Source organism: Mastigoproctus giganteus, chromosome 6, assembly GCF_048544385.1.
Source record: "Mastigoproctus giganteus isolate SK-2022 chromosome 6, ASM4854438v1, whole genome shotgun sequence".
NCBI lineage: Eukaryota > Metazoa > Arthropoda > Arachnida > Uropygi > Thelyphonidae > Mastigoproctus > Mastigoproctus giganteus.
In genome coordinates this window covers 39,518,957-39,532,340 of record NC_143580.1, presented here as the reverse complement: position 1 = coordinate 39,532,340, position 13,384 = coordinate 39,518,957, and the positions used below count along the sequence as shown (strand labels likewise).

General features: G+C 33.6%; 1 protein-coding gene across 3 annotated transcripts in view; it reads right to left on the bottom strand.

Annotated features, from left to right (window-relative positions):
• Positions 1-13,384, bottom strand: part of LOC150084180 (calpain-5-like) — a 110,816-nt gene that overhangs the window by 59,295 nt on the left and 38,137 nt on the right. For 2 of the 3 annotated variants that reach the window (XM_090375921.1, XM_090375922.1), the window contains exon 7: positions 9,808-9,927. In XM_090375921.1, the coding sequence (XP_090232047.1) occupies positions 9,808-9,927 (120 nt within the window). The remainder of the gene's footprint in view (positions 1-9,807; positions 9,928-13,384) is intronic. The other variant, XM_090375923.1, reaches the window with a different exon arrangement.

The window sequence follows — 13,384 nt, the reverse complement described above, 5'->3', positions numbered from 1 at the left end:
TCACTGGTTAAAGAATTAATGCAGGACCATCTGGACAGGCATGCAATTATACTGCATGGATTTGTTAAAGGGGCAATCTTTTAATAATTAATTAAAATTAAATTAAATTTTTAATAAAATAAGCAACATAAAACATAACTATACAACAGAAAACTTTAGTTTTAATTAAAGAGAAGTTATGTAGATAATTTCCTGTTTCAAAGATGGTAGAGGATTGAATAAACTGATTTAGTTAGGTTTTCTAGTTCTTGCATAAAATTAAGTTAGTGGAGCTTATTAATTTTATTAAGGTTACTAAGTAATATTTGTTCATTAGACTTTTTAAATTAGCATTATACATGTACAACATGAATACCATCCAGAAATATGCAGCTGTTAACATTAGCATATTAGCCATTGGTACAAGGAAGTCTAAGGCTTTTGCTGCATCAGCCAAAAAAATAATAATAAAATTATAATAAAGAAATAAATAATAAAATAAAAGAATAATAAATAAATAATAAAATACCTGTTTGGCTCCCTCCTCACATAATTCCTTATCTAGCTGGCCTATGAATCTCCTTAAGCTGTCAGCCTCAACCACCCATGGCGGTAGGCGGGAATTCTAAAGCAAAGTCTTATAATGGTAATGTTATAATTTATTGCAATGTTAGCCAGAATAGCAGCCATAATGAAGACTGATATTTTTATCTTACAAAATTTTCAGGTTTTTTTTTGGGGGGGGGGGAACAGCTGAAATAGAATATCAAATAGTGCTTATGCAATAAAGTCAATCTTGCATGGAGAGGGTCTTCCAACTAATTGGAAAGAGCTTTCCAATGAAGAAGACACAAGTTATATATCACAAAATAGAAAAGAATGAAAGAACAAGACAAAAAAACATTTGAGATCAATGATATGTGATTTAAATCTATCAGAGCAAAGGAAGAACATATGAAGAATATAGGATAAATATGTAAATTCTATCACTGCAAGAATAGAATTTCTGTATTTAGAAAGAGAAATAAAAAATTGACATTTTATTGTGTGTGCAAGATTCCCTTTGTGTGTACCTGGCTATATATGGTCTAATGGAAGCATTAGGATTTTAGAACAAGGCCCGAAGAACAGCAGCTATTCATTATTCATCTAACATAAATTTAAAAGGCAATTTTATTACATAACAGGACAGAACAGAACAGAACAGAACACAACACAACACAACACAACACAACACAACACAAGGCCTTCAATACTTGCAATCTATTAAAATAAAAGACACATAAAATTATGTCCCAAATATTGAACCCAATCAAATAAAATGTACATCTTCGGCAGTTATGTAGTGATTAAGGTCACTTCACTTTTACTTGGATATTCACATCAGTTTACTAATTATTATGTTAATGAAGTGATAGACACTACACTATTACATCATGTGGTAGATTAAGTAATTTATTATCTTTTTTTGTATTTATTTGGTCTCAAATCATTTAAATTGTTTTTAAAATACAGACGTATTGTATTCTCTCGCTCAAAAATCGGGGCAGTGATTCGATGTATTTTGGGGTTGGGCTTGGGGTCCGCAGGTCTCCAATTACCCCAGGGGCTCACATCTGGTGAGCCCCTGGGGTAATCGGAGGATCCTGAGCTGGACCCAGGATCCTGAGCTGGATATCATCATTCTTCTCTTTCTTGGTGATTCCCTTCTACTTCTGACTCTCTCTCTCTCTCTCTCTCTCTCACACACACACACACACAGGGTAATTCAGAAATTTTTTTTTTTTTTTGGCGGGTGCAGCATAAGCCTCGCACTTCCTTGCACCATATAGCTAATAATAATTCCGGGTGCACTGGATTGCTGATCTTGTCTACGAGGGAGGGGAATACATGTAATCAATCTGTATAATTATTCAACTACGGAGAGTATCAGCACTGAAGTTTTCTATAAGACATCATAGAGGTAAATCTTCCATTTCTAAAGTAATTTATTATCAAAATGATATAATTTTAAGGGAATTGAACCACCTCAAAGTCAAACACAAACTATTTAATAGTTTAAGTGTTTGGCATTGAAGTGTTTAAAATCCTTTAAAATTGTATCATTATTGGTTACACCACTTTCAAGTTTTTGATACAGTTAAGATCTTCAGTGAGAACTAAAAATTCTAACTGTACTGTTCTAATACTGTGTTGGACATGCTGAAATAAGTAGTAATCAACCAGTTTGTTCAAAAAACCTTTACCATATAGTGTATTTCTGGTTCACATATTCCAGTCTGTAAGATGAAGTTACCCATAAAGAGACAATTATACTTACCAGCACATTCAATCTGGCTAAAGAGATTTTTGTTGTACTCCTAAGAGTCATTTGGCCTATTACATACCCCTACCATTATTTTCCCTTTATTGCAAGTCATTTCACACTGCTGCAAGGTAATAGAAAATATTTGTATTACCTTGTTCTAATTCAGGAAATCTTTCCACCTTCAAGCAATTTTTAGTGTGAAACACCACTTTCCCAACCCTTCTGTCCTTCCCTATCTCTCTTAAACACACAACATTCACCAAAATTAAATTCTTCATCTCATATCTCTGATTGGAACCATGTATCAGAAGTTCAACTACATCGGCATTAGATGACTTGATCAAAATTCATGTAATTTATTTACAATACTCCTGGCATTATTGTACATACAAATTAAGATTTGTACTTTACTTCTTTTGACAACCCTGATACATGCATTATAGTTACTTAAAAGTGCTTTCCTATGAAGTCACAGACTGCTGGTTGATTTTGCTTTTTATTAAGTAATAGGAAAAATTATAAATTGATGGAGGAACTATTGTATAACTATAAAAAATCAGGTTATCAGATATCTCTTAAAATACACTTTTTTACTTTCGCATTTAGATGTTCCCCCAATAACTAAGATGCCTGCAGTGATGAATAAGCTGAATGGTTTCACCAGGACATAAATGAAATACAGTGAACCCCCACTTTACGATTGGTTCACTGTCCATTGTAAAGCGATTTGATCGTATAGTGAACCAATCGTAAATTGGGGGTTCACTGTATTTCATTTATGTCCTGGTGAAACCATTCAGCTTATTCATCACTACAAGCATCTTAGCTATTGGGGGAAACATCTAAATGCAAAAGTAAAAAAGTGTATTTTAAGAGACATCTGATAACCTGATAAGTGGTAAAATGATAAGTGGTAAGTGCCAGTCATTGGGATCGTGTTTGCAAATTGAATTTTAATTCTATTAAATGGCAATTCTAATAAGTGAAAATAGGAGGAATATTTATCCATTCACAGGCTATAAAAGTAAAGATCACAAATTTACATTTTATTACATAACCAATTAACAAAATTAAATGATACATGAAAATCAAAAGAATTTTTTCCACAGGCTAGTAAAATAAAAATAAATTTAAGCTTATGTTCATAGCTTAATTACTACAGTAATATATACATACTAACTAATTGATATTTCTGTTCACTGACATTTTTTTTTTGTTTTTTAGATTGTAAAATGTAAAACAGTAAAAAAGATAAGCAATCAATAACAAAGAACACGGCATGCACAAATTGCAACACAATATGTACAAGTGAGATCACAATATGCGCAAGTAAGATATGAAGTAACAAGTTTACAAAGTTTAAAATATAGGAATGAATAGAAGATTCTGAAAATTTATGTTTCTTATATGATTGAAGATTTCATGGAAGGGAAACACTATAATAACATTAAAACCCAGATATCAGTATTATTACAAATACAATAAGATAGAGTTTACTACCCATTTATAATTTATTGCGCTAACAGAACAGCCCAATAAACTGGAAAGTGCATGTTTTTATTATGGTAGTGGCCTCCAGAAATGTGCTTTAGAAAAATATCACAAAGCCATTCAAAACTGATTCTTATAACTGAACATATGATACCGATGAAAGTGTAGTGCATTTTAATGATTTGAATTGTTTTTTTGAAATTAAAGCAGCTGATTCCACTAACCAGCGATCATGTTAACCAGCGCCTACTCATTTAACTTTACGATGGGATGAGCTTATGGTTGTCTCCGATCAGACCATGTGGTCCTTCCTCTCAGCCAATAGCAGCGTTTGTAAACATGTTGGCCATGCGTTTTGTTTTTGCATCCTTTAGTTGAAGTGATTTTTTTTTGTGTTGTGCTTTAATCAATATATTAGTTTTAATACATTTTTTTAATGAATATGTACAATTTCCATTATAAAAATCACCTTTTAGAGAGATAAATAGCATAGCTACATAGCAAAAATTTCAACTTCCGAGGTCTTGGAATGAATTGCCAAAAAACAACGTATTATTGGGTTCACATTACAACATTTTCACAATACGATGGTGTCATGGTGTCTCTGGAACAGATTAATATTGTAAAGCGGGTTCCACTGTAAATGGTATATTGCTATCAAAGAAGGTGGAATCTGGCCATGATGGTTTACTTGGTTTCTGCCAAGAGGAGCAGTGCATAAGAGAAAAAAAAAATTATTTCATTGAATTTTTAGGTACTTTTGTATTTTGTTGTCTTAATTTTTCTACTTAATATAAGAATATGATGTTTTATTAATGAATAAAATTTATTAATGTATAAAAAATCATATATTTAGTGAATAAAAAGCATAATATCCGAAGGAAAAGATTAAAATAAAAGAAAGAAATAAAAAAATAATATCCCCATCCCCATACTATACAGGGTGTCCCAGGAGGAAAGGTCAATAGTCCAGGAGGTGAAAGGATAGGTCATTTTAAGCAAAAAAGTTCATATAAACATGTGCCCTATCCCGAATTGTTTCCGAAATAGAGGCATTTGAATATTTATTTTTCAAGTGACAAATTTGGAACAGTTTATAATAAATTTTCAAAAATGCCACCAATCACCTCCATACCTGCATTGCTGAAAGCATTACACACAGCTTTGGTTGGCCATACCTCCTGAACGCTTTCTACATCTTGTTGAATCAATGCCACGTCAGATAGCTGCTGTACTGGAGGCAAAAGGAGGACCTACAAAGTATTAGGTAGGTGGTCATTATTCAGTAATCACTCAGTGTATATCTAGTTAGGAGGGACTGGGAGGATTGTGGCAGGTCTTGTCTCCCCTACCCAGTGGTCCCTCTGGGGGATTATAAGTACAGATAGTTCTGTTTGCTTTGAAGCTTTAGTTCAAGCAAAAACTGACTCCGAGTACTCTCCTTATCCAGTGGGACTACATGGGGACAGCTTCAATAATTATGCCAAATACTTTATTCCTACATAGGGGCAAAATCCAGCCCAGGAGACCAAGTATGCTTCCTTCATAAAGTGAATACTCCGTAGAGACATGTGGAACACAATGCATTCCAGTCACTTCTCTCATTTAATTTTGGTATAGGCTGCAAGTGAGTAGTTTGTGAAGTTTTCATGTTTAAATGGCAGGATCAAATTCCAATGCAAGGTGGGCAATCTATGAAAAGATTTTATACTAATTTCAGTAAACCCAAACTTAATACAGGTAGTTCCCGACTTTACAAGTTAATTCGTTCCTAGTGTGCTCATAAAAAGGAAATTTATTTCCCATAGACATATGTTAAAAATGGGGGTTATGTTCTCAACAATGAAATTTGACCATAGTAATGTTAAATAAAGGTCAACAAGACAATACTTTATGTTTAAACAATGATTTATTTATTCAAATAAATGAAAACATAGCCTTTAAAATCAAGCAAATTATAATAATAAAGAAATAATTTATGTCATACAAATATTAAAGAATAATAAGATCATGTTTGCTTATGACTTCATATTTTGTTTCCAATATTCTTCCTCTTCACTGTTTCTTTTTATTAACATCACTCTCCATAATATTACTTCATTTTGGCATACTGTACAGTATGCCAAAATGAAGTTAAGTTATTATCTTGTTAAGTTATTCATATATATCGCTAATTAGACAGCCGCATTAATGAATGGATTAATGAAATTCCACAGTGAATTCCACATTCGATTAATCCATTCATCTGCAGCCCCTATGTAGGAATAAGGGGGATAAATTTGAAATAAGACAAGACAGACACAACAACTCTTTTGTAATGTCAGCATGGTAACAGCTTTATGTTATATGAGTCAGTGAGATGATCTCTTCTGCCTGAACAGACAAACACACACACAGTTGTACTGTATTGTATAGCAACGTGTGCGGAAATGCCGTATTTATGAATGTTTAGCATTTATTTATTGCAATTAATATTTATATTTTCAATTTTGTTGATACTTGATAATTGGATAAAAAAGAACTCTTAAACCAAGGAACTTGTAAAGCAGGAACTGCCTGTACAATTACGCTACAAGAGGTAAGCTGATGTGAAAGAAATTAAGACCACAGTGGTCTCTACAGCACTTGATCTCTGTCACTTTGATAACAGTGAAGAGATCTTGTTAAGTTATTCATATATATCTCTAATTAGACAGCCGTATTAATGAATGGATTAATGAAATTCCACAGGGAATTCCACATTCGATTAATCCATTCATCTGCATCACATCAGATATTTTGGTCATTTAGTCCAAGCATTTAGTCTTAGACCAAGTTGATGAGACATGGATCCTGCTAACAATCCTAAGACCAACTGTCAATCTGCCTAAGAAAAGTATATGTGATTCACCAACACTGTAAACATATATGATAGTCACAATTTATAGGATGCTAATGATGCTTTGTTTTTCGGTTTTTAGGAGCATTAGCAACTAAGGCCATATTGCTCCGTGAATATGTGGTGGTCATTCCCTGACCTTTCCGCATCCTCCGTATTTGGTGGTGACAGGCTCGAACCCCGGTCTAATCAAGAAGCGTGTGCTACGCACTGCTGCTCCTTCCCACCTGGCTACAGAGGTGCACTAATGATGCATTTAAGGCACTACAGTTACAGGAAATACAGGTCGACCGTCACTAATCCGGCATCATTGGGATCAGTAGGGTGCCGGATTAGTCAGTTTGCCAGGTCGCCGGTAGTTATTTTAGCACAGATAGTTTACCCAACAGCTAACCACCTCATCCTACCTTTAATATGTTGACTGCCAAGCTAGTTTAAGAAAAAAATTCCCCAGGGGCCAAAAAATATTTAGCAAATAATTTGATCAGTAATTCTAAAATAAATATTGTAATGTCAGTGTTGTTGTTTTTTCTCTTAAAATATCAAAAAAAAAAAAAGTCTGTTTCACATATATGTGGCCAACGTGGCCCAGTAGGTTACTTTATTTCTTGAGAAGCCATGTTTCAGCCACATACGTGTGAAGGTCGTTTGTGATTAGTTTATTGAACGTGCGGCGAGCACTGCAATAAAACTAATTGCGATAAAATAAACTCTCAAACGTCGCAATAAGTTTGTCAGTATTGTTAGAGATTTTGTGAAAACAAGTTCGTTAGAGCACTGTATTATCCATAATATTGTGTTGTGTTTTTCCGCAAGTTTGTAAAAGTGTGTTGTAAAATAAAAAAAAAAATCTAAAAAGGAATGGCTAAAAGAAAATTACTAAAATAAGAGGAACTGAGAGAAATTGCTGGAATTTACAACTAAGTAAACAGAGTTAAGCTTCTCACAGACACACCGCTGTTGAGTTTTTTCAGAGGTTCAACTTTATCTGTTATGGATAATGAACGGTGTTTGCGCTTTATACCGCAAGAGTCACTTCCTTTATGCATTGGAACCATGGCTGGGGCTAAATGTGAGCAGGTTATAATAATAAATGCAGAAAAACAAGTAGGAATGGCTTGCCAGTGTTTATGAGTTCGAGCCAAAAGCTGATGCTGCAACCAACGCCACCAAAACAGTAGCGGTAGGTCAGTGCGCCAACCCGGGAAATTTGAAATTACGTTCGCGAAAATTATGTCCGAATTAGCAGTGGAACTGGATTAGTGATAGTCAACCTGTAACATTAAAAAAAAAAAATCTCTCCACTATTATAGATTAGTTATGAAGGAGAAATTCTCACATCTCATGAATCATCATCTTCAACTCCACCAAGATGCAAGAATGTCTTAGGGAAAACAAATTTAGAGTTCTTCATCTCATACCCTCCATACCAGACTTTCAAAAAGTGACTTCCAGTTGGTTGTTTCAGATATAGAAAAATTCCCTTCATGGTAAGGTCATTTGCAAGTCAATCAGCAGCAGCAGCTAGCTACTTATCAGTGGGGAAAATACATCCCTAAATAACACTTCATCCCAGCATTCACAGCATGATAAAAAAAAGGTGCAACTAATGTGTGAAACTTCTTGAAAACTGTATTGAAAAAATTATGTAAATTTCATTCTATTGTGCAACATTTCTGTTGAATAATTTACAAGACTTTACATGAATGTACCACAAAATACAGCTGATAATTCGTTTTAAGCCTGTCCTAACAGAGGCATTATCAACACTTGCAGCCAAGCAGGGAATTTCAGAAGATTTGAAGATTTAAAGCAAAAAATGAGCAATGTTTCTTTGTTTTGTATGTGTTTCTTTGTTATGAAACTGAAGCCAATTTGACTAATGTCATAGTATCATAGGTAGAGATAAAAATTAGTTCATGTTTAATGTTATTACACACCTCCTTATGATCACAATAGTTTAGTTGAAAACTGTTCTATGATCAATGATCATAGAACAGTTTGCAACTAAATCACTGATTCACTACTTATGATAAATTACAATTATACTGCATTGAAGTACATCACTTAATCAGACAACTAATAACTATTAAAAATTAATAAAATATGTATTAAAATTTAGATGGAATATGATACAATTTATGTATTTATAGATTTAAGTAATTTATAGATTACAGAGTGATTCAGAAAGAAGTAAACAGTTTTGAAAAATCACAAATATGAAAATCAGCATTTATTATTTTTGGGACAAACATACATGGATAGAGAATCTTCGAAGGTCCCTTAGGTTCTCAATATAAGCCCTCATGAGTTACGCAGTGGATGCCAATTTGATAGTCCATTTTGTCACAGACTTCTGCCAGTATATCTTTGGTAACTGCCTCAAGTTCAGGAATGTCAGTTGGTAACAATGACACAAATACATAGTCCTTTATGTAGTGCCACAGAGAGAAGTTACATCGTGTTAAGCCTGAGACCTGAATACTAGGAAGCAATGCATGTCATCATCTTGGGTATTATTTCATCCCACCCAGCAGTAATATATTCTGTTATTAATATATTCTTGCACATCTACACAAAAGCAAGGAGGCACATGGTCTTACTGGAAGGCAAAATCAGTGGAATCTTCATGAAGTTAAGGTATATGCCAATAACCTAATATATCCAAGTAAATATTCCCACTGCTCATCCTTCCAGAAAAAAAGGGGAATAAATTTTCTTATGTGAAATGGCACAAAACACTGGGTGAACCGGAAGGCCTTTAAAGGATATTTTAAAAAGAAAAGATATTTTCTCAAAAATGTGTGATTAAACTTTTTTTAACAGCATACTTTGTTGTTTATTACACATTTTTAGATTAAATTTGTAATCTTGCTGTCTCAATGCCACATCCATCCAAAGGACAAATCTCATTTGTCCCGAGGTTATAATAAAAGTACTTTACACATATTAGTGAAAAAAAAGTAGCATTCGATCTACATATCACTTTACTACCTTCTCTTATCTCCATTGTCTTAGTAAAATAATAATGGTAATAATAATAAATGAAAAACTATACTGAAAAACAACTTTTTTTGTGTATAATTAGTTCTCAAAATGAAGTTTATCAGATACTAACAATCTCTTTGACTGTCCTTACAAAACAACATACCAGAACTCTCCATCTTCTTCGAATGTCAGTCCCATCTTTTCCCGTTCACTTTTAGATATCTTTGTCCATTCTGGTGAACTGGAAAGAAGTTTGGTCAATTTCGATTCACTATAGCACCAACTGAAACAAATGTAGGAAAAGCACAAAAAAGGAAGAATACTAACATAAATGATCAGCTTTAAAATAAAACTGAGAGGATCTGATATAACATCATACTTACATCCAGGCTTGGGAAGCAAGAGGAAAAAAAAAAAAAAAAAAAAACAGAGAGAGAGAGTGTGTTAAAGATTTAATTTACTAACTATTGGTACATAAAAAATTTCATAATTTTATTTACATATATAAATAAAAAGTAATTTACACTATACTACAAATGAAAAGCATATATTGTAATATTTCACAGTTTTGTGAGGATACAATATCAGAACAAAAGCAGAGAAATAATTTTGAACATTAAAATTATGACCAAGCCATGTACCAATATATACTTTTAGGCAGTAATTTTGAAGAATAGCATCTGACACAAACAGGAGATTATTAATAATGCTGGTCAACAAGTGTTTAATATCTGGAAAAATCTGGCAAATAAATTTTTTGAAATATATTTAATAATTTATTTCAAAGACCAGGAAAATTTCTGATTATATACTTAGATTTTTATACAATATCACAATATTACAGCTGTTCCCAGTTTTAACAAATCATTTTTAAATGCATAAATTACATAACTAAGCTGAACTACTACTGTATATATTGTCATGATTTTTTCTAAAATGTTACACTTGTTCTTGAAATTTTCTAAGTATGGTTTAATTAAAAATTGAAGTTTCAGGGTTTCCTGAACTGTTCTGCAAAAGGGGGGGGGGACCAGAAGCTTTCTAGTTTTATATTATTCAGAAAATCTGCATGACTGTACACACTATGCAAGTAGACAAGACCAGTAACCACTTAATTTAATCAACACTTACAATTTCTTGTTAGTGCATTTGCACATGCATAAATTGTGAACTATTTTACGTGTAGCAACTTGACTTCCAGTGAATGGATTTTCATGAAACTTTAAATTTAAGTCTTCTAGAAAGATTTGACAAGCCATCCCAAATTTCATAGAAAAATTTCCAAGTTATAAAAATAACTTAAATTTTTAAATTAAGTTATCTTTATATACAGTATAAACATTCTATTCCCTCTATTATAATATATACAGTATAACAAAAATAAGGAAAAGTTACATTGAAACCTAATTTTAAGCCTGCATTCTGTCAGTCCCTTGGAAGCTTTTACAATCCTTTCAATTCAGTAATCCCCTCCACTTCTCCTATCCCCATAGAAATCCATTATTCAAGAAGAGAAAGCTAGATTGAAAACCAACCTTTTTATCTTATTTTTAATAAGTTCCTAGGAAACTTTTAAGTCAATTCCAATTTACATAGTACCCTCTGTTCACCATCTTCATCACAGAAATCTAAATAAATGCACCAGGCATTACACAGGATACAAAAGATGGATTGGCACCAAATTTTTGGCGCATATTCTGCTAGTCCCTTGGAAGGTTTTAATAGATCCATTTCTGTTTCCACGGCCCCTTCCCCCCAGGGAAACAATGCTGTAATTTTGGAACAGAAGCTCCAATCCGGTTCAAAATTTCAGGACTTATCTATTTAGAATATTCTTTTGATCTCTATACCAAATTTCCATTTGCAATATCCACCAAGAGCAGCTGCACAGTTTTTTAATCTTAGAATATGACACTACAGCATAGAACAAAAAAAAAAAAAAAAAAAAACATAAGAAAGCAGAGAGAAAAAGATTAATGTTCTCTCCCACCATCTTGCTGCCATACCACAACCATCTTGACAGTTGAATGTTCAATCATAGTCGCACTCAATTATCATCTCTGTCTTGTATGAGAAGTGAACAAAAAATATTGGGATAAATTAAATTAAACACATAAAATGTTTCACTGAACATCTGATAATTATTTCTTTTCAACATAACTCCCATTTACCTCAGTACAGTTATCCCATAATTTAAGACATCTTAAATGACGTTTATTAGCTCAGTTTCCAACAGTAAATGGCAACCTTTTGGGTGACCTTTAAGAATAGGAAATAGAAGAAGGTTCCAAGGAACAAGATTTGTACTACAGGAAGGGTGGAACTGTTTTAATGCTTAACACATAATGAGGAGCATTTGAAAAGTTTGTGGCCTTGAATATGAAAGGAAAGTGGCACGGTGTTAAAAAGTTGCTGTACTTAATACTTCAAATAGTAACCCACCAAGTTTCATGCATTTTAAATAATGTCTTTTTTTTTTATTACAGGTCTTGAAGTCAAAGTTGTGTGACCAAGGAAAGATGGACAAAATCAGTCACCATGCAGCTATTCAATATCTGGGAAAAAAAGGGATTAGTGCCAAAGGCAAACCATTGGGGTATCCTCCCCCAATGGTTACAACATTAGGGGAGAATGTCCCTTTCTCTTCCATGATTCAGAAGTGGGCGGCAGAATTTAAATGAGGGAGGGAAAGTCTGGAACATGACTCATGCTGTGGTAGATCTGTAATGTCCATCACTCCAGAAGTTGACAACGTGTGTGATCTGGTGATGAATCAACAAGCAACAGTTAGATACATTTCCAGCATCTTGAGCATCTCATTTGAATGTACATACCACGTAATAACAGAGATTCTTGTTTTGTAAAAAAAGGTGTCAGAACGATTGGTTGGGTCCCAAAGTTGTTGACAGTATACTAAAAACGCACAAGAGTTTTAAAGTCAAGTAACCATTTGAATCATTTTCAAGCAGATCCAGCACATTTCCTTGCAAGGTTTGTGATCATGGATGAGATGAGAGTCCACTTTCAGCTAGAGACAAAGGAGCAGTCCAAATAGTAGAAACACAGCTCTTCTCCTCCTCCAAAGAAAGTCAAGTCAGTTCCCTCTGCTAGCAAAGTGATGGTCTTCGTTGATTTTTTGGGATGCTGATTACTATCATATCAGAAAGGCCAAACAGTTACAGGGGCACATCATACTAACCTTGCAAGGCATTTGTGTGAAAACATCAAAAACAAATACTGAAGAAAACTCAGTATTTGTTTTCCACCAAGACAACATGCCTACTCATAAGTCTTCATTACTGCATGAGTGAAGTTTTGAAATCTTGGACCATTCCATACTTTCACCAGATCTGGCAATATTAAACTTTCACCTATTTCATAATTTGAAAAAATACCTCGCTAGCATCCATTTTCGCACTGAGAGTGATGTCGCTGTTGCAGTGGATGCATTCCTGGAGACCCAAGAGAAAACTTTCTTCACAGATGGAATCAACACATTACAGCATCGATGGCAAAAGTATATTGCCTCTAAAGGAGACTATGTTCAAAAGTGACTATGTTCAAAAGTAACATGTTACTAGACTTCTCGGATAAATCCTTAATAGTCAGGCCACAAACTTTTAATGTCCCTTGTATAGTGCTATCTCAGCAATTTAGGGTGTGCACACTCTTTCCAGATGGCTTTTCTAGCACAATTTTTGAATCAGTCCCTTTATAAATTCATTGCAATATTGCCCTGA